Source organism: Nilaparvata lugens, chromosome X, assembly GCF_014356525.2.
Source record: "Nilaparvata lugens isolate BPH chromosome X, ASM1435652v1, whole genome shotgun sequence".
Lineage (NCBI taxonomy): Eukaryota > Metazoa > Arthropoda > Insecta > Hemiptera > Delphacidae > Nilaparvata > Nilaparvata lugens.
Genome location: NC_052518.1, coordinates 72,189,185 through 72,211,030, shown reverse-complemented (window position 1 = coordinate 72,211,030; position 21,846 = coordinate 72,189,185). Strand labels below are relative to the sequence as shown.

General features: G+C 34.8%; 2 protein-coding genes and 1 long non-coding RNA gene across 3 annotated transcripts in view; 1 reads left to right on the top strand and 2 right to left on the bottom strand.

The window, feature by feature from the left end:
• LOC120354656 overlaps positions 1 to 2,048 on the bottom strand; it is a 29,113-nt gene extending 27,065 nt beyond the window's left edge. The window contains exon 1 of the mRNA XM_039442037.1: positions 1,940 to 2,048. Coding sequence (XP_039297971.1) covers positions 1,940 to 2,048 — 109 coding nt within the window. The remainder of the gene's footprint in view (positions 1 to 1,939) is intronic.
• A 2,581-nt stretch (positions 2,049 to 4,629) lies between these two features.
• Positions 4,630 to 21,846, top strand: part of LOC111044778 (TWiK family of potassium channels protein 18) — a 146,849-nt gene continuing 129,632 nt past the window's right edge. The window contains exon 1 of the mRNA XM_039441580.1: positions 4,630 to 4,662. Coding sequence (XP_039297514.1) covers positions 4,645 to 4,662 — 18 coding nt within the window. The 5' untranslated portion in view covers positions 4,630 to 4,644. The remainder of the gene's footprint in view (positions 4,663 to 21,846) is intronic.
• LOC120354430 lies at positions 16,368 to 18,571 on the bottom strand. Its single transcript, XR_005573011.1, has 2 exons — positions 18,199 to 18,571; positions 16,368 to 17,479 (listed from the first exon to the last, which is right to left on the bottom strand). It is a non-coding gene; the product is annotated as an uncharacterized LOC120354430 (long non-coding RNA).

The window sequence follows — 21,846 nt, the reverse complement described above, 5'->3', positions numbered from 1 at the left end:
TTTGAAAAGCTATAACATCCCAGCATCTTTGCAGCTGTCGTGGTAATAAAAAAGCACAAGACACTAATTAATGCACATGTCTACACGCTGCACTGCACACTCTCAGAATCAACCCTGTGAGTTTCAATGTGTGTGAGATCTTTACAGTTCAACCAACAGACCATTACTGAGTAATTAAAACCAGATGTTGTACCCACATTGGAAATCAGTCATATTTACATACTTCATTATTCAAAACTTCCTCTTCAATTTTAATTAGCTTAGCAACACACAGTTTATGAGGTCGATAATAGCAAAGATAAATTTACAGTACATAGAAAAATGTCTTTCAGTTGTTTTGCAATACGATAGCACATCCAGAAAGTAAGTTCAGTTTCAATTTATATCTGGTGCAGGGCTGCGATCGCAGTTCCGCACATGTGCGGTAGAACTCTGTATCAAGGAGAAGAAACGTGCACTATTTGAAGATCGCTGTCAGCCACATACGTTTTGTTGTGCTTGTTTACAATGTCAGTGTTGATTGAAAATCCCGCCGCTTGTGAAATCAGGTCTGTGATTCATTTTCTGAATGCAAGGAAAGTGGAACCAAGTGAAATTTATCAGCAAATTTGCGATGGTTATGGACAAAGTGCAATGATTGATTCGATGGTGAGAAGATGGGTCTGTCAGTTCAATGACGGATGTAGTGATGTGCTTGATGAAGAACGAAGTGGGCGTCCATCTTTGGTTACAGAAGAACTGGTTCACATGATTGATGACAAGATCCATGAAAACCGAAGGTTTACAATTAGTGCTCTCTCTATGGAATTTCCCAAATTTCACGATCACTAATGCATGAAATTGTTACCGGAAAACTGGAATTTTGACAAGTTGAAAACGACGAGCTGAAAGAAACTGTTTCCAACTGGTTGAAGACACAGGCGGCAAAATTCTATGAAGAAGGCATACAAAAACTTGTGTCACACTATGACAAATGTCTGCAAAATTTCGGTAGTTATGTGGAAAAGTAGTTTAAGAGTTGTATAATTTTGTGCAATAAATAACTTTCCTGTATCTGCACACAATTGAATTTTATTACCAAATGGAACTTACTTTCTGGACCTACCACGTAGTATAATTTTCACTACTCGATTGATTAATTGCACTTTCACAAGCATTGTACCAATTGAGACACTGTTCTAACCTCGTTTCCAATTCAGTGTCAGGTTGCATCCACTTGCACAGATTCATGACGGTTGAATGAAGAATCTATGTATATGAAGGTATTAATATAGAGAAATTGATTGGTGAGCCAATGCAACATACACAAGCTGTATGATATCTCAGCGCTTGCATACAATAAACACACTGAATTTCTTATCCATTATAAAAGAAGCTATGATGTGCAAAGTTTTTCTTCTCTGAATTTGAATAGAATTCACATTTTTTCATGCTAAGCATTCTATTGTTCTCACACATAAAATTAGGAGTTAAATCCATATTTTTCAGCATCAGTGAATTATAATGATGTGTGCTAGATAGTGCACACCTCCCTCTCAGCATGTTCTAATGAATTTTACATGTATCATAACACCATGAACTTGTGAAATTCATAAAATTTGGCTTTTCAATTTCATCCGGTAAGCAACAAACGTTTTTGTGTAGTCTTCTTAAAGACTTTGCTTTCTCTGTACCTTTTGTGTAGATTTTTTCAGAATCCTTTGCAATAATCCATCTGGAAAATTTAAATCTCCATCTCCCCAGCATATTTTGTGATAATAACGTTCCACCCATGTTGCTTCATTACGATATTTAACACTGAATTCTGACTTAGCAAATGGAGACTTGAAATGCAACACATCATAGCTATTCTGATAATCAACAATGCCAACTTCCTTGACAATAATTCTACTAGAATCCTGTTTGAACCAATGTAGGTCGACTGTTGCAAATTTTTTACAAGGAAGAGTTTCTTCCTTCTCCTCCACCTCCTGTTTGATGACTTCTGTTTTGTCATCATCCTCCTTTGTCATCGGTTCTCCTCTTCCTCCTCCTCCTTTGTCCTCCATTCTCCCCCTATGGTTTAGGAGTACTACATCCAAATCGAAATATAAGAACTCATCTCCATGAAGGTCACATTGGATCCCAATAGAATATGTTTTGATCTTGCAATTATTAATATCAGAACATTTTATTATTATATTATTAATTATATTATATATATATTATATTATATTATATATAGTATACAATTATATTATATATTCATATAATTATATTATAATTATTAATATCAGAATACTTTCTTCACCATGGAAGTATGAGGAGTATACACCATGATACAATCAATGATTAAAATGCAATAAGTGGAAGTATTTGATGGTACAGCAGCATTAAATTCCATATCTATTCAAATATCTGTGGATGATTTCAAATGGGAAGATTAGTGTGAACAATCGATTACAATTAGAGGTGTTTTAGTACGAAATGTGTCAAAATCAATCTCTGTACCGAGCTCACTATTGATACTATGGTTATAGTACATGGGTGCGAAATCCAAAAACATATGGTACATCAATTCTTGTTTTCTGAGGAGGTTTTCATAAGGAAAATACTCAGAGTTCAAGTATACTTTTGCATTCTGAAAATTGCAACTATCAAACTCCAAGATTGATTTATTAATTTTATTCTTATGATCTGTCTGAAATGCCAACACAACATACTTTGGTGTGTCAAGATGAGATGCAGTTTTTACAGCCCAAGAATGAACAGTGCTATTTTGTAAATTTGTTAATTCTGAAATCTCCCAATGACGGAAACTTAGCTTCAGAGGTGTGTCAGTGTCTAGAAGTTTCAAAAATGTCAACCTTACCTGATCTTCTAAAGTAATATAGGGAATTCTCCATTGAAGTTTTGTAATTTTCACATTTACATTTGTTGCTTCTGTCGACTCGATGCAATTAAGATCGGTTGGTGATCTTAATAAGACAAGTTCTTGTTTCAAGTTTATAATTATTCTTTGAAAGTCTTCAAAAAATGGTAAAACTAATTTAAGAGGTATGCAGAATGTAAACTTATTATCTTTTAGTAAAAAGATACAATACACTTAACACAAATGATGCTGTAGCAGTCGATCTCTCTTACTTATATACACATTCGTTTCTCTCTCTGTTTTAGGTTGAGCAAGTGAGATAGCACATTTTGATGCATGCTCCCCTTACACCACGACATGTGTTGGAGAACTGTGCATACTCTCAGATGAAACAATAAGTCTCCCACATTGCCAACACTCCTGCTCTCTCAGATTGTAAGTATTTTTTGAAAATGACTGTTTTCTCTCAAAGCATCCATTTCTAAATTGGAAGAACATAATTATTCTTACTTGAAATATTCTGAATAACAAATTAGTTGCTTCAATTTCTTGTGATGTAATATTTATTGATAGCAAATTTTCACATCGATTTTCAATTATCATCTAATAACTATGCTGAGATATTAAATTTCTCAATTGACAGAACACATGTTATTTTGAATGTTATTTTGAATAACAAATTAGTTGCCTTGATTTCATGTGATGTAATATTTATTGATTTTCAATTAGCATCTAATAACTAAGCTGAGATTTTAAATTTCTCATTATTATTGTGTGCTCTTTTGATTTCACAGAGTGTGCAGACTAGTTCACACCATCAAGAAGGAAAGATGTGATATAACTGGAAACGTTTCTGACAGCTTTACACTACATGTAAGTACAAAATAGCAGAATTTTTCTCCCTTATTTTTTTTCAGGACACACTTAGTTCCTTGGGAAATCTACAGTAGTGTACACACACTGCAATATCCACATTGTTTTCTCACACCTTCTTCATCATTCGCATTTTCTTTTCCATTATAGCTAATCTTTCTATATATGCAAAACGGTACATGTATCACCTTTTCATACGGATTTTCAATAATATATTTACAATATACACATTGCAGATATGATTTTTCATGTAGAAACTAGCCATTTCTTGCAAAATAGTCTGCTCTATTAATAAATACTGAGAGCTTGAATGGTTCTGGATGATGGAAAGTTGAAACTCATTCTTCATATTGACATAAAATATTATTATCGAAATTCTCTTTGCACAAAATATTATCTTCTTTGCACCATCCACAATTCGGACTGCATCGATCATGTTCCTTACTAGGATCATCTGTTGACAACCAATTTTCTAAATATACTGAACAAAACACACATTGAACAACGTCAGGTGCACACACAAATTTAAAACCCCCTCTAGCCATATTTTGAGGTGATAACAGAGTCGATTCTAATTTCCAATGATTATCAAATGTTAATAACCTCAATCGTTCATGCATGAAAATCTGATCCTGAGATAACATTTTGTACTGTACTCGCAGCTTGTCAAATCACAACTGATTTTAGATCAATATTTTTCTTGTTGTCTATCTCCAATTCTATGCCATAGTGATATATTCTTTGTTTGTTTTCAGCATTACCAGCAGTAGCAGCAGAGATGAATGGAACCAGAGAACACAGAGTGTGTGGTGTAAATTCTTGTGAAATTCGCCATCACATTACCTTCAAAAACGATGAGGCAGACATTGAATCCATACTTCAACGCTCAAAACCTCATGTTTTCGAGATAATACGAGAGCATGCTGCATGTTTCAAAGGTAATATGAAATGGTTTTTAGTTTTAAATGTATTATTGTATAAGATGGTAGTTTTAGAATATGAGGAGTCTAAAGCTGTTTCATCTTTAGTGGATTTGCATAGCTACTCGGCCATAGGCATGAATGTCTTAGAGAACTATGACCAGTTGAATGAACATTTCATGTTAGCGGTTAGGAAAATTTTAAGTTTGTTTGATAACTTTGTTTGATTTGGTAGTGGGTGGGTGTTGAAGAAGTTTGACTCGCTTTTTATTCAAACACCCCAGTTTATCAAAACTAAGAGATGTGTTATCAATGTCAAAAATCTTTCTGATAAGGAGTGATTTCTATGGAGTGTTCTAGCCTATTTTCACCAGACAACCACAAATAACGCACACTTAACCATGAAATATTTGAGCAAATTTGCTCACAGGCTGAACACTCAGAGTTAATTTCCCCACCACCGATTGTGACATAAGAAAATTTGAAATTCTAAATACAGATATTGCAACTCATGTTATTGCGTATGACAACAAAGAGTTTTTCCCTTATCGAACAAGCACATTCTGTATGCATAAATACCAAATTAATCTTTTAACGTTGAAAGGTGATACAGGAAAAACACATTTTTGTTTAATCAACACTGCAAATGGGGAAAACTGGTTTATCGCGACTTCTTTCTCATCTTACAAAAGCTAAAGCACAAGTACATGTTTGTAATATCTGTTTTCACAGATTTACATCAAAGACATCTAAAAATTGTGATGGGAAAGAAAATTTGATGAGGCATCAAGAGCTTTGTTCAAAGTTCAAGTGTCAGAGAGCTTCTTACCTGAAACAGGGTGAGTCAATCAAATTTAAAAAAACTTGGTGCAACTTTAAAGAAAAAGTATACCATCTTTTTGAGCGGATTTTGAAACATTTGTGGTGAATATAGATAGTACCGAATGTGAGAAAGTACCTATATTCACCACTTACACAAAGAAAACGGCATGTCATATTCCAAGCGGATATTGTTTTGTAGTGAACAGAGATATTGTGTATGGCCTAGTCCTCTATAGATCAAGTAATATAAATGAAAAGATCATGGAGAAATTTCTCAAGGAAATAACAGAACTGGGGGATATATTGAGTGTGGATACAAAATGTGAAATCCCGATGGAACATTTAAGTGATCATCAGCAGCGCAAATTTCAAAACTCTATCAAGTGTAGCCTATGTGATGAAGTTTTTACTGAAACAGACACAAAGGTACGCCATCATACACATGAAAATGGAAAGTTTTTGTGTGCTGCTCATGTGCTGTGTAATTCAAATACTCAAACTGACGATACGATTAGCTGTTACTTCCATAATTTCAGTGGATTTGACAGCAATTTTATTCTAAAAGCTCTCGGAAAATATAAAAAAGAAATTTCCTGCATCACCACCACTTCTGAAAGATTTTTGACATTGACAGTAGGGAAAATTAAGTTTTCAGATTCATATAAATTTATGAATGAATACTTGGGAGTATTAGTGCGCAACTTGGTAGATAGTACAGATATGGAATCAAAGTTCAAACATCTGTTTTCAGTATTTAATGATCTCAAACCTGAACATAAGCATCTCCTGTTACAGAAAGGTATATATCCTTATTCATACATATCCTCTCCTGAAAAATTCATAGAGACTTCTCTCCCACCAATAGAATGTTTCCATAATGACTTGAATGATACACCCCTCTCCACCAATGAATATGAGCACGCACAAAGAGTGTTCTCAACATTCAAGTTGAAATCTCTTTGCGAATATCATGATTTCTATCTGTGCCTAGATGTCATGCTATTAGGTGAAGTTTTCAAAGAAATGAGGTCAATGCTTTTTAGTTCATACGGCCTCGATGTGACTCATTTTCTCTCACTCACTCATTTCACTTGAAATTGTATGTTAAAATACACCAAGGTTGAACTAGAATTGATCTCTGATCCCTACATTCATTTAATATTTGAATCAGGAATGCGTGGTGGTGTTTCATTTATTGGCAAGCGTTATTGTGAAGCCAATAACAAACACATCCCTGACACATATGACCCCACAAAACCAAGTAACTATTTATGTTATAAAGATGCTAATTCATTGTATGCTCATTCTATGAATCAATTCTTACCATATGGAAATTTCAAATTCCTCTCAGAGGTAGAAATCTGAGTGCTCGACTTTAAAACTTTGGTGAGTTATTCTGAAACTGGTTATGTAATTGAATGTGATCTCAAGTACCTCAAGGAGTTGCATGATATGCATTCAAATTTCCCCCTCACTCCAGTTCATCAAATCCCACCTAGTGAATTGTTCTCTGAGTATCAAACCAATGAGTGCGGTAAAATTCTGACTTAAAAACTCATGAACACACTTTTTGATTGAGAGAGGTACATTGTTCATTACCTGAATTTGAAGCTGTACCTTCTACTCGGTTTACAATTAACAGAGGTACATCTCATCATTAGCTTTTCTCTATTGCCTTGGCTGAGGAACTACATTGAGTTCAATACCTATAATAGGCAAACCACGAAATATAAATTTGAAATCTCTTTCTTCAAATCTATGTCGAATTTATGTTATGGAAAATCAATTCAGTGAAATTGACAACAATGTAATGTTCAAATTATCACAGACGAAAAGTGTCTAGATAAGTACATTTCAAATCCATTATGTAAACGCTGGCAGATAATAAGTTCGGATGTGATTGTGGTTTTCTTGCTCAAGTTGGAGCTGAAAATGAATAAGCCCATCTATTCAGGTTTCTGTATCCTAGACTTGAGTAAACTGCACATGTATGATTTTTTCTACTGTAAATTGCAAAAAATCATACCATGGCAACACATCCAGCTTTGTATGACAGACACTGATAGTTTCCTCCTTTTGAGTAGATGGTATTCTTATGTTCAAGATGATTTCTTTATGACTTTTCCCACCCTCCCCCCTCCCCGGCACCAATCCTACGTACCCCCCACCACCACCGCTTCTCCCCCACCTCCCCTGCCCCCTCCCCCGCTACTTAGAAGGAGAAGAACCTCTCTCTCACTCTCTCTCTACTTCAGAAGAAGAAGGAGAGGTGGAAGAAGAAGAAGAAGAAGAAGGAGAGGAGGGAGAAGAAGAAGAAGAAGAAGAAGAAGAAGAAGAAGAAGGAGAAGAAGATGATAATGATGATGCTCTCTCTCATACCCTCTCTCACTCTCTCTCTCTCTCTATGTTATGCTCTATTTCATTTATAGATAGTCATGCCCAATTACATTTAGTCATGGTCTATTTGATGATTTATAGCAGAGAGAGAGATGTGAGAGAGAGAGAGGCAATCTACTGTCAGTTTTAAGTTAAACGAACTTCTGCCAAATTTAAGTGAAATGAACATCTTTGTCTAAGCATCATATTTAAGTGAAATGAACATCTTACTGTCAGATTTAACTGAAACTTGTACTTGATAATGTTGTCAAGCACATGCAGAATTGTGGGTTGTACACACAGCGAACATTATATTTTTAATGTCTCCTCAATCATAACTAATGCATAGAATGAACTAGTTTATCCAAATACACACACATTAGTTTTGAATTAGACATATATCAGTGGGGGGAAACTCTCTACAGAGTGATCTATGATCTTTTACATTTTTTATCGGCAATGTCATATAAGCATTTCCAGAGATCATTAGAATTATTATCAATAGCTAATGATTCATCATTATTAGAACAACCATAATGCAAATGTCCAGTTTCTAGTATATCAAGTGATTCAAAAATTTCATATAAAATTGGAAAGTGGAGATTTTCTGTTTTTGTTAATGCAAGATTGCTCACCTCATCACCTGTTGGAAATTCAATATTCTTTGCAATTAGATCAAATTCTTTGAATGAAATTGACATCAAGAGACGAGATAGTTTCTTGAACTTTGAAAAGCTATAACAATCAACCATATTTTTCAGTTGAGTGTATGTACAGGTAAAACGTGATAAGAAACTATTTGAATGAACTTGTATCTGCACACTATACTACACACTCCTATGAATAGAATTGAGCTTCAACACATGTGAGATCTTTACAGCTCAACTAACAAAGTGTTACTGAATGATTAAACCTGGACATTGCAGGTACAATGGGAATGAAAACAATCGAGTATGCACTAGAAATTTATTTACACAATTCACTACAATTGTTCATCACTTCCTCTTCAATTTTTATAAGTTTACTCACAGACAGTTTATGGGGTCAGTAATAGCATAGATAATCATGTATATTGTTCAAATTCACTGTGTTTAAGAAAATGTCTTTTAGTTGTTTCACCAGATGATGATTTTCATGAGTTGAATGTTTAATTGCAATTTCACAAGCATCATACCAATCAAGACACTGTTCTAACCTCATTTCCAATTCACTATCAGCTTGCATCCACTTGCACGGGTCCATGATGAGCAAATGAAGAAACTATACATATGTCAGTACTAATATAGAGAAATTAAATGGCTTATGTCCATTCCCACCAATACAACATATGTGAGCGCTATGATATCTCAATCCTTGCATACAATAAACACAATGAATTCCTTGTGCGTTATAGAAAAAGCCATATCTTGCTGTCACAAAGTGAATTTTTGTGACGGATGGAGAGCTGTCGTCTAGTGTAAAATTAGCGAATTTATTCCATTTTAGAATTAGAATAGGATCGACTGCCGGATATATTTTGTTAGATTTGCAGTTGTGTACATGCACATCATCACCATCGTTGCCAATCCCTATGAATCAGCAGCAGCCTTATCATCAAAACGATAAGCGGCTACCGAGTCGGGTTGGTATCGCTCTTCATGAAATTTCTGGAATAGAAATATTGTTTACCGGCCTGATTTAGTGTAGCAATTACTATCATTGTCATCATTTGCTGCACCCTTAGCATCAGTAGCAGCTGAGTCAAACCCTGTCACATGGCCAGTGGCGTGATCGTCTTTTCAGACTCTCATTGGTCAGGAAGCTCTTTTCCCCCGGCCTCCTAATTTTCAGCGACCCGGTGCAGCTTCAAGAAGACCGGGGAGAGAAGCAGTTGTTCGGTGAACGGGTTCGTGTATGGCTGCGTTCCGAGCGGCGCTCCTAATAGTGGTGTACTAGAGGGTTAATATTCTATTCTGTATTTTAGTGAATGGAATATTGTATGTCGAATTGCCGACTGTATTTGAAGGTGGATTTTCCTGGGGGATTTTCTTTCTTGTCAGTTATTTTTCCTAAATTCGTATCACTGGGGGTGAATGAGTTATCCTTGGTTTTGAAACCTGTAAGGGATCTCAAGTTTATGCTACAAATAGTTGAGTGGGGAATTTAGCTAGGCTCTTAAAGCGGATTATTTTTGAGGGCTTAATTCTTAAGCCTCGACTCTGTCGCTTCACGACGTTTTTTATTATAATACGGGAAGTGGGAATCGGTTCGCTATTCTCCGTATCAGTATCCACGTCGATTCAGGTAATTGTATGTCAGGACTGGTAGTCTGTATATTTTTCCTACTCTGTAGTAAGGTGGCCTTTAGTTTAAAGAGTAATTTTTCTCCATTGAATTTTTATTCTTGTAGGGAAATCCCTGTCCTTTTTGAGAATAGTTTTACTCAATTAATTTTTTTTCTTGTGGGAAAATCCCTGTTCCTTTTGAGAATAGTTTTCTCGATTAATTTTTGTCCCTGCAGAGAAATTATTATCATTTATAGTAAGTTTTCCTTGCTTGGTTTTCATACTATAGAGTGGCCCAGTATTTTAACTTTTCTTAGCAGTTTCTGACTTGCTGTAATTCCTAGTAGGAAAGTTCCAATCATTTCCTAGAGAACTCAGGTACAGCTTGAGTTTGTCCTTGTCGAAGTTGGTAGACTGCGACATCCTTTCTCTTTCTTTCTCTTCACTTTCCCTATTCTAAAATCCTTCTAGCTCTCAGGTACAACTTGAGGACTTCCTCGCCGAAGTTTCTAGACTGCGGCATCCTCTCTCTTTCTTTCTCTTAATTCTTCCTGTGTTAAAATCCTTCCTGATCTCAGTTTCAGATTCGAGATCGTCCTAGTTGCGGGTTTTCAGACCCGCGAATCCTTTCTAAAATTCTTAGAAACCTGTCTTCTTTAATAGCAAATATTATTTGCTGGTTTTCCCTGTGGAAAATTCACGAATTTTCCCATGATCTCAGTTGCAAATTAGAGATCGATCTTGTGGTAGTCCTTAGACTGGCCATTGCTTGGAAAAGTCTATTGAAATCTTTTCCTGAATTAGGAGTCTCTGACTCGATATTTTCCTTGTGGAAAATCCTGGAAGAATCCTTTCCTACCCTGACAACGACAGACTGTTGTCTTCCCAATATTATTCTACAGACTGTGTCTGTGAAAAATCTTTTCTATCCTCTCATAATAGTCGACATACTGACTATTAATTTAAAAGCGTTTCGGACGATTGAGAGTGATCCCCATACCCTTAAGGGCAGTCACAGATTGGCCCTTAATAACCGGCGCGCAGTCATCAGATTAGCGCGGAAATCCTGTTTAGCAGTTTCAGAATTGCTGAAAATCCTTTCGCAGCTGCAGGCTCGCGATTCAGAAATCCGACACCCGAAACCTTATCCTCTAAACTTTAATTACCACATAATTGAAATTGATATACTGTATTTAGCTAGCAGGTCCAGCTTGCTGAGAGCTAGAGCGCAATTCTCAGATTGCGGATTATTGAGCAGATATTTATTTGCTGTAGAGAATAATAATCTTATTATTGATTCTCTGTTCCCTATACCCTGTACCGTATACCTCATACCCTGCACCCTATTCTCTATAGCTTACACCCTATACCGTGCCCTATTTAATTATACCTTAAATACTACTAATAACTCCATAGTTCCGTCATACCTTTACCCCATAGCTCTCACCTTGAACCTCATAGAAAAACTACATCCCGGGCTTGCAGGTACAGCTTGCTCGCTGTCAATTTGCAGTTGATTCAGATTGCGTACTACCTTTATAAATAGAATTATTGGTAGGGATCTGATAGTCAGATCCGTCTCCTTGTATAGGGTTATCTTAATATCCCTCAACACCCACCCTGTATTCTAAAGGCCGAGGGCCGAATCAGCCAGCAACGGCACGGGCAAACACTCTTCCCCTGAAAGTAAAAATCTCGCGAAAAAAGCAGAGGGTAAAGAATCAGGATAGAGGGAGAAGTGTAGGTCCGGTAACTCCACCTGTCAGTACGGCTACTGACCCCGACCCATATCCGACTGTAGCTAGTCCGCGTTGTAGCAATACTTCGCAATTATTAGGAAACCTAGAGGGTGGAATAGGTCATGCTAATATTGCAAAGTTTTTCTTTTCTGTATTTGAATAGAATTCACAATTTTTCATGCTAAGCATTCTATTGTTTTCGCACATGAAATTCCATAAGTCCATATTTTTCATTATCAAGGGATTATAATGATGTGCAGCATAGAGGGCACATCGCCCAGTCGGTTTTTGATAGTGAATTTCATAGACATTATAACACCATGAACTAGTGAAGTAGTTAAAATTTGGTTTCTCAATTTCATCTGGTAAACAACATATGTTTTTGTGTAACCTTCTAAGAAACTTAGCTTTCTCTGTACCTTTTGTGTAGATTTTATGATATCCTTCAAGATAAGATATCAATGATTCGTCTGTATAAATAAAATGACCATCTTCCAAGCGTATTTTGTGATAATTGGTCTCTGCCCATCTCGCTTGCTTACGCAATTTTGCATTCACTTCTGACTTCGCAAATGGCAACTTGAAACGCTAAAACAACATACTTTGGTTTGTTGAGATAGGATGCAGTTTTTACTGCCCAAGAATGAACAGTGCTATTTTGTGAATTTGGTAATTCTAAAATCTCCCAATGATGAAAGCTTAGCTTCAGCGGTGTATCAGCATCAAGCAATCTCAAAAATTTCAACCTCACATGATCTTCTAAAGTAATATAGGGAATTCTCCATTGAAGCTCAGTTATTTTTACATTAACGTTTGTTGCTTCCATAGACTCGATGCAATTGAGATCTGTTGGTGATCTTAATAATACAAGTTCTTGTTTCAAGTATAAAATTATTCTTAGAAAGTCTTCAAAAAATGGTGAAACTAATTTGAGAGGTACACAGAATGTGAACTTATTATCTTTTAGTGTATATCCTGCTCTGTCAAACCCAGCCAAGTGATATGTGTTTTTATCAAACATATTTTTCACTAGTATAGCTTTAATTGTTGATGTTAATCCAATTAGTCTTGATTTAGAAATTTGTTGGCCAGCCAATTCATATCGAATTTCATCAAAGAGATTTCCAATGAGGTTACTGGATAATATATACTTAGCTTCTATCGGATCATCCCCAGCCTTCGCACCTGGTTTTGTACACTTCACCTCCCCCTCAATAAATATAAATGATTTGCATGGAAGGCTGTACTGATCCATAGAAGCCACATGGTTGCGAGGTTCATCTGAGGGTTTAATTTCTTGACCCGAATATACTGTATAAGTATGGAACTGAAATTTAGTAATATCATTATAGAACTCGAGTTGAGATTCAACATTGAGAATTTCACTAATTGCTGCGCCATACATGATGCCAATCCACTATAAATCCCAACTTTTCCAATATTATCATGCTTTTTGGTAATATAGCACGTAGCTTTTTAGGTTTTGACTCTATCATGTTTGAGTCTCTAATGAGCTTCTGTGAGCAAATGCTAGTGTGAGGTTTGAAAACGAGAAATCTCATTTCAAGTTCTTTGTTTTTCACGAATGTGAAGTCTAATTGTAATTATATCTCCCCGGAAATCAATAAATGATCCTTCTTGATTGGTTACCTTTACATTAATGCTTTGAATTCTATGTGTGTTTAAAGGCATATAGATTATTGGATTAGGCGTTTCATTTATTAAATACCCACTAGGTACTCTAGGTGAAAACTCATATATAATATGTTTCTGTTTACCATTAGAGTAACTCCCATAGGCTATATTGCACTCAACTATAATAGAGTCAATATTTGTTATGCTAACCAAATGCTGAGAATAATACCATTTATTCGGTTGTAATATAACATTATCAAAACCAAGCATTTTTTCTATTGAAGTAGATGATGTAAAGTCAATAGGCTCATCAGAATGAATTTCGAGCTTCATAGTATTCGTGTTAGCTCTCATATTAAGTTTCTTTTCATCACTATTCAATTTAGTCTTTAAAGCTAATATAATGTCATCAACTTCATACGCACCCATATCAAGATCAATTAATTTATCACCATATTTGAAGCTAGAATTTTTACCTTTTATAACATTTGCAATGCTATTGTAAGTACAGAAATTAATCAATCCAATTTCCCATTCTTTATTTTTATCCAAATTGAGAATTTCTTGCAAATGTTCATAGAGGTCACTTGATCTAGATTGTAATGTAATAACAACCATCTTATATGTTTTCGGCACAAATACTGGATTACAACTGGTTCGCAAAAAACAAGAGCATAAGGTGTCCACATATATCTGTATGTAATGGTTGCATGTGCTCAACATTGTAAAAAATAATCACACCTGTTTCTTTTTTCCAATATTTATTCAATTCATAAGGTGGTTGTAAATTACCAATTGGATCGAAATAGTAAACATTTGATCCCCGTTTCTTATAACCAACCCAGTGCGTACCATCTCCAGACTGACTGTCTAAATTAACAATACAATTCTCATTTTTTAGAATTTTATTAGGTAATGTATCTATCATGTATACATCTCGTAGGGGAATTTGTAATAATTTACACCATTTTATTGGATCGTGATTAGACAATTCACCATTGATATTCATTTTTTCACCTTCTTTGTCTTTCTATGTTTTTTAACTCCTTTTTGACTTTTTTTCTTTGAGAATAAACTTACACCATATGATGAGGAGGAGGATGAGGAGGAGGGGTTAGGGGCAATCAAAATACAACCACCAGTCGAGATTGGGGGGTATGGTTTCAAATAGTAACCTCTACCTGCAATATGCTGTTTCAACTGAGCAATAGCTTTTTTCCTTAGCGACATGCTATGAGTTTTCCTAACACTTGTGCTCTTCTTCTTCTTTCTCGAACCACCACCAAATGCTGCTTTGGCTTTCATCACGTTTGTTACAAGATAACTAAGTGCTTTTTCACTAAGAGATGTTTTTGGATTTTTGAATACCTCCCATGCAGCATTTGCAAGAGCTCTGTCTGCAATCCCTCGCGACTTATTATCACTATTTTGAGTGTATGCTATATCATGTACCTTACAGGCTCTATCTAATGAATTTATACCTTGATCACCTCTCTTTAACCTTTGATTAACCTTCGTTCCTGGGCCACAATACTGATAGCCGGGGAAGTGGATTTCCGGTGAGGTGCAGTACCTGCTATACCTTTGACAATTTTGCTAGCCGAACTCAAGATTCCTCTCCCTAGTTTCCTAGAAGATAACTTTCTTCTACATACCATTTTTCATTACCTTTCAACTCAATAGTTGAACATTGACTGAGGTTAATTAATCAATCAATAATAACAATAATAATAAATATCCCTTTTATTGCTTTGTTCAGGTTCATTACAAAATTTCATAAAAAATTATATAACATCATAAAATTAATTACAGTATTAAGCAATAATCAGCAGCTGCTGGGGAATATCCTTTTGTGATAGGATATTGTTGAGTACATCAATTTTAAGTCCATATAAAAATAAATTTTCAACCAACGTGAGTGTGTCAATCCTTGTGCAGCCATACTTCCTTGTATATATTCTTCATTCTCTCTCACTCCTTTCTCTCTCTTGCAACTCTCTGCCATGTCGCTCCGCCGCATACTTTTCTGAACTCTTCGTCCCATCCATATGAAGGCCTTCCTCTACTTCTTCTCAAATTACATGGGTACCATTCCAGTATTCTTTTCATCCATCTTTCATCCATTGTCCTTGCGATATGTCCAGCCCAATTCCATTTTCTCTCTATTATCATCTTGCCTACATCTTCAATTTTTGTTTCATTTCTAATCCATAATTTTGTTTTCCTGTCTTTTCTTGTCACTCCTATCATTACTCTCTCCATCGACCTCAAGGTAATTCTAAGTTTCTTGAATATTTTTTCAGTTATAGTCCAGGTTTCGCAGCTGTACAAAATTGCTGGTAGGATACACATTTGTAGCAGCTTTTTCTTATTTTCCATTGATATCTTCGATCTGAATAGATAGCGGTACTTTATGAACATTGCCCATCCTATTGCTACTCTTCTGGTAACTTCTCCCAATTGACCTTCTCTCCCTATTTTCTGACTGAGGTAAATGAAATGATCTACTTTCTCTATCCTTCCGTCCTCAGTCACCAATACTCTATCATTTTCATCACTGTTATATGTCACTACTTTCGATTTATCAAAATCTACTTTCATTCCAATATTTTTTGTTACTTCAATCATATCTTTCAACATACCGCATACCTCCTCCGTATCATTTCCAACTATAACAATATCATCAGCAAATTTCAAGGCATTTAATTTCACACCGTTGATATTGATGCCTCTCTCTTGCCATTTGTGCCGTGCTTTGAATTTAGAAAGTTAATTTTGAATTTAGAATTTAGAAGCACACACAATATAACTTAATAAAAGGGATGCTTGATAAACATACCTAGTGCTAGAGAACGGGAAACCAGAAATGACAAGAGAGACAACGAAATAGAGAGAAGGTATCAATTATATTGTCACCTCTTACAGTTAAATTCAACAATTAATAAAACAAAGAAGTTACATCATGAAAACCGAAAATAAAATTACTAAAGTTAAAGGTTATCTCTGAAATAGATAATACGGTAATAACCTACTCCGTATGCTCCACATTGAAAACGTTTTAGATTGAATCATAAGAAGCTTAAAGGACTCCAATTTCAGAAAGAAGAATTAAAAATCATCATAAATATATCTCAAAAGTTAATCATACATGACAATTAATATTTTAAGAAAAGATCCACATAAAATTCTTAGAACATTAAATTTAGAACACACTTGGAAACTTTAAAACACTATCAAAACATTATCAAAAATTAATGATCCCCCCCAATAATAACTATTTAGTATCTTTATATCATGAACGCTGCAAGGACAAACATTCCTCAAGTATCACATCATGGTATACTACCTTAAAAAAACTATTCAAAAATATATGTCATCAAAACAAATTTAGGAAAGGTTAGGGTCCTTGAAACTTCATTTGATCCTTTACAACTTTAAGATGAGAATTATTTTAAAACATTAAATTTAATCAATAAGGGACATTTAAAATTCATGTACTCATTCAACTTTTAGTAGTTTAGAAGATTATAATTATTTATAAATTTAAAGAAAACTGAAATTCCCAGCTGGATCCTTACAGAGAAAATATGGCCTCACTTTTCAATGTAAAGATACAACCGAAAATCTATTACTCAAACCAAATTAATAAAAATTAATAATCTATCTATCCCCAATAATATCTCAAAATTATGATTTAACAAAAGTCTAATTCCGCACGTTTTAATTGATTGAAAGTCTGTTGTCACTAAAACCCATTTTGTCACATCCGGAGTTCCTGGGACGTTCGTTTAATTTGGAAAAAGTTGTTACCTCATAGCTGTTTCTTCAAATTGAATCTAGGCTCGGTGATCGAGCTCTACACGTCCAGATGGACAGGAGACAGCATACCCCAAGCTTCTAGGACGGCCATCGATTCAGAGGCGTCTCAGCGGCTTGAAGACACACGTTCATGAACCCATGAAATGATGGATTCGTACGTTGATCCCCGTACTTACACCGCTGTTAGAATAAAAATAAACTAGGATAAAACCAATTAACTTAACTTCAGTTACATAATAAAAACAACCTACTTTAGGTTATATAGCTCAATTACTTTAAAACATAAGTAGGCATTACCTACTTCAATCTCTTGATATAAAAGAATAGAATTTATTTGTAATAAGGGTTACGCCCTATACACAAAGCGATGAGTACATAGTATTCCATAATAGGCCTACATAGTACATAATTCACAAGTTGATTGAACAACTTTCCATATCAACTTTCGAGTATAGTTGTTTAATATCAAAAAGATTCTCTTGAAAAATTATATGATATTTAGGTGATTTCTCCCTAATCAAAATCATTGAAATGATTTCAAATATGACAAATAAAGATGATAAAATTACTAATAGAATTAATCATAAAATACAGTCTCTGAAAATCTCACAAATTGACAGATCTATTTTTATAAATAATAATAGCTTTCTCTTCAGAAATAATACAAGCCAAAAATATCTTAATTCCTTCTAATAGGCACTCTATATTTCTACAAAACATATACCGTTCATTTTCTTACAACATTTTTCAGTTTGAATTACCATTTCCATCTTCCATTCAAATCAAAAGGACTATTCTCAATTTTTTACACTTTAATTACGGTACATTACAATAAATACTTTGATGGAAGCTTTCATTGAAGATAATTTGCTTAATTATATTATAAATCTATGACGTACCTTTAGTAGCGGTTATAGGAGAAAAATCTCCATTGTGAGGTTACAATTTGATACTCTCTCTCTCTCTTCTTAATTAAAGCGACTACATAGGCAAAAGACTAAAAATGCTGCTGGAACAAAAGGTTCCAGAGCCAAATACTAAAAAAAAAGCCTAAAGCTGGCATGGCAGCCATGATTAACACCAAGTTCTGATCAGACTACATTATTTAGTACTGCTTATGTCGGAGGACAGACGCCGAGTGAAGCCACTTCGCTTTTCTCGTCTTGAGGTGGACAGCTGTGAGATCGTCCATACTAAATAGACCTAACCAACACCAACTGTGATTGGCAGTTACTATACTCTAGAAAAATTTCCACCAATAGAAAGGGACGTTACAACTACAATTTAAGATACATTCTCCCACCAAGTGACAGCTACTTTTCCTAGGCAGCTATAAATTCCTTGCCTTATAAGGTTGTGAACCAGACTTATATTCTAGGAAAATCGTTGATCTTCCCACAACTTCTACACACACACCTATAGAGTCGACACTACACAACGCAAAAAGCAAGGTTCATGAACTAGACTGTTGCTCCAGGAAAATTGATGTTATTCCTAGGATCCTAGCTTCTACGCACACACTTACAGAGTCAACACCACACAACACAGAAAAGCAGAACAGCAAAATCCATTTTTATAACAGGCTAACTTCTCAGGCTAATTCGCATAATTCTCATAGCTCACAATTGTAACAATAAATATTGCTACACATTGCAACTTCATTAGAGATTTTTCTAAGACTGCATTAAATATTTTAGCTGATGGTATATCTCCCTGTCTCAAGCCTCTATTCACTTGCATCACTCTACTTTTTCCTCTCAAGCTGAACTCACTTTTCATATTTCCGTAGATGAATCTGAATATTTCCAAGTACTTATTGCTTATTCCCAGGTCTTCAAGTGTCTGTACTACAGCTGCTGTGTTGATTTTATGGAAAGCCTTCTCAAAGTCTATAAATAGTAGCACTAGTGGAAATTTATATTCTTTAGAATCCCTTATCAACTCCTGTAGGACTAGGATGTTATCCAGAGTGGAGAAGTTTTTCTTAAATCCGGTCCGGCTGATTGGAGTTGCTGCAGTCAAATATCCATCTATTCTGTGCGAAATTATTGCCATGAATATTTTGTATATACTTGACAGGAGACTAATTGGTCGATAATTCTTGACTTCCTTTTTATCACCTTTTTTGAAGAGCAGTAACAAGTTAGCTTTGAGCCATATTTCAGGAATCTTTCCATTAGTGAGGCATAGATAGATTAAACAGCCTTGTTAGTATTTCTATCACCATTTTTCCTCCCACTTTCAACTCTTCATTCGATATTCTATCTGGTCCTGCAGCTTTTCCCTCCTTGAGATGCACAATTGCCCATTCTACCTCTCTTTTCATAATTGGTGGACATTCTTCGTTTCTATACTCATTCCTGCCGTGTTCTCTATTTTTCAGTTCCATGTTATCTTCTTCCAGTTCATCCTTTTTATAGAGGCTCTCATAGAATTCACAAATTATTCCAAGTATCCCTTCCATTTCTCTTATTTCATTTCCCTTCTCATATTCCATACAAATCAGTGTGTTCATTCCTAATTGCTGCTGCCTGTTAAACTCTTTGACGCTTGTCCCAAGTATCGAAGTCTCTTCTAATTCCTTTGTCTTCCTATTATTAGACCATTCAATCCATTTCCTTCGAATTAGTTTGGAGATTTCACTAAATCCAATTGATCAAACACTTAACCTTAATCGAGAGATGAAGAAATTGTCTCACTAAGTGCTTTATATATTACTACAAATTTGGTATGTTTTAATCAATAGGGAATACAATTTTCTATCATCAAGTGTCTTATTAACACACATGTTAAGTATGTTGTAAGTTTTGTAGAAATTGCAAAGAATTGAACGTTCATCAATCATAAATCTATACCAATGTCTTAGACTAACATCAAGAGAAGCATCTGATGAATTGACACATGATTTGATATAAGAAAATCTATGATTAGTAAATTATCATAATTTGTTTCAGAGTATCGACTTGATATTGACAGATTATCAACACATTCTCTACAGAATCTCAAAGTGATTAATAACTGATATTGAAATGATTTAAATAAATAATATTTCTTGCTTCATATTGCAGAATCCAATAGTGATGCATCAAATGCATACATCAAATTAATAAGCAAGCTCTTTCAATGTACATTGCAACAAATAACTATCAACTGAATCAGTAATTTTCTTAACACATCACTACAATTATATTCTACTATTTTATAGCAAAAATAGTATGTATGCATGATTGGTACAAATAATTTCATAGCATAATTCAAATAATATGTATGATCAGTGCAATGTAAGCATCATAATAATGATCGTGAAATCAAAATATTCATCTTATTCAATTTTTGACTGAACTCTAATCAATTCAACTAGTATGCTTGATCAGTTCAATTTCAAAAAGTAATCATTATAATATTCATGAATTCAAAATATACATCTCATTCAATTCTCAACTGAAATCTAATAATTTAATATCACATTGTGAATGCATGTAATATGAAGAGATCTATTGGAAATTAGTTTTTCTCAGTAAAGTGAGAAATTTATCAGATAGTAGCATGCATCCAACCCAATCACTTCAAATAATTATATCTCTTGATTTCATGAAACAACATAGAAGTTGCTCAATTCAAATGAATATATCGATTTCAATGACACAATATTTGACATATCAATGTAATCATCATATTCATGAATTCAAATATACATCTTATTCAATTTTTAACTAGACTCTAAAGTTGAATATTAATAGTTTCATTTCCTATATTACAATTCGTTATCAAGAAATAATTCTTCTTTGAAATTGACTTTCAAATCTAATCAGATTCATCAATTTCTCACAATAAATTGAACTCTAATCATTTAATATCACAATGTGAATGCATGTGATGTGAAAAGATCTATTGGAAATTAGTTTTTCTCAGTAAAGTAAGATTTTTATCAGAAAGTAGCAAGCTTTCAACAAATTAATGACAACATATAATAGTTTTATAAAGATTTAAAATTATCTGATCACATTACAAGTTAATAATATTTGAAATAACTAACTTTTGAGGGTACAAAGATGGTTTCCTCATCCTCCTCCTCCAGAAAGTGCAGCTTTCTCTTCCCCTGTTGCTGCTGCTGTTGCTTGTTGGAGATCATGGTGAGCAGTACACGCCTCGGTGCCCACTCCGGATGAGATGTGGTTGATGGTGGAGTGTCCGGTATGATGATTTCCTCACTGCTCAAGTCCCTCTCCACAAAGATACACAGCTCTTCAGTGGTGACTTGTCGCTGTTGGGTGTAGCAGCAGCAGCAGTGGTAGTGGTGGTTGGAAGCTTCTGCTTCTGCTGTGCAGCTCGTGCTGACCAGTAAGATGGGAAGGAAGTGCTTTGTTGAGGAGGAGGAGTAGTATGTACTCCTGATGTGCAGATGATGATGAGTTCATGATGATGATGATATATGTAACGTGAACGTAACTAGTGCTCGAATGAAGCTGGCAAATCCAATAAGTGCTACTTATATACTCATTCGTTTCTCTCTCTCTGTTTTAGGTTGAGTGAGAGATAGTGCATTT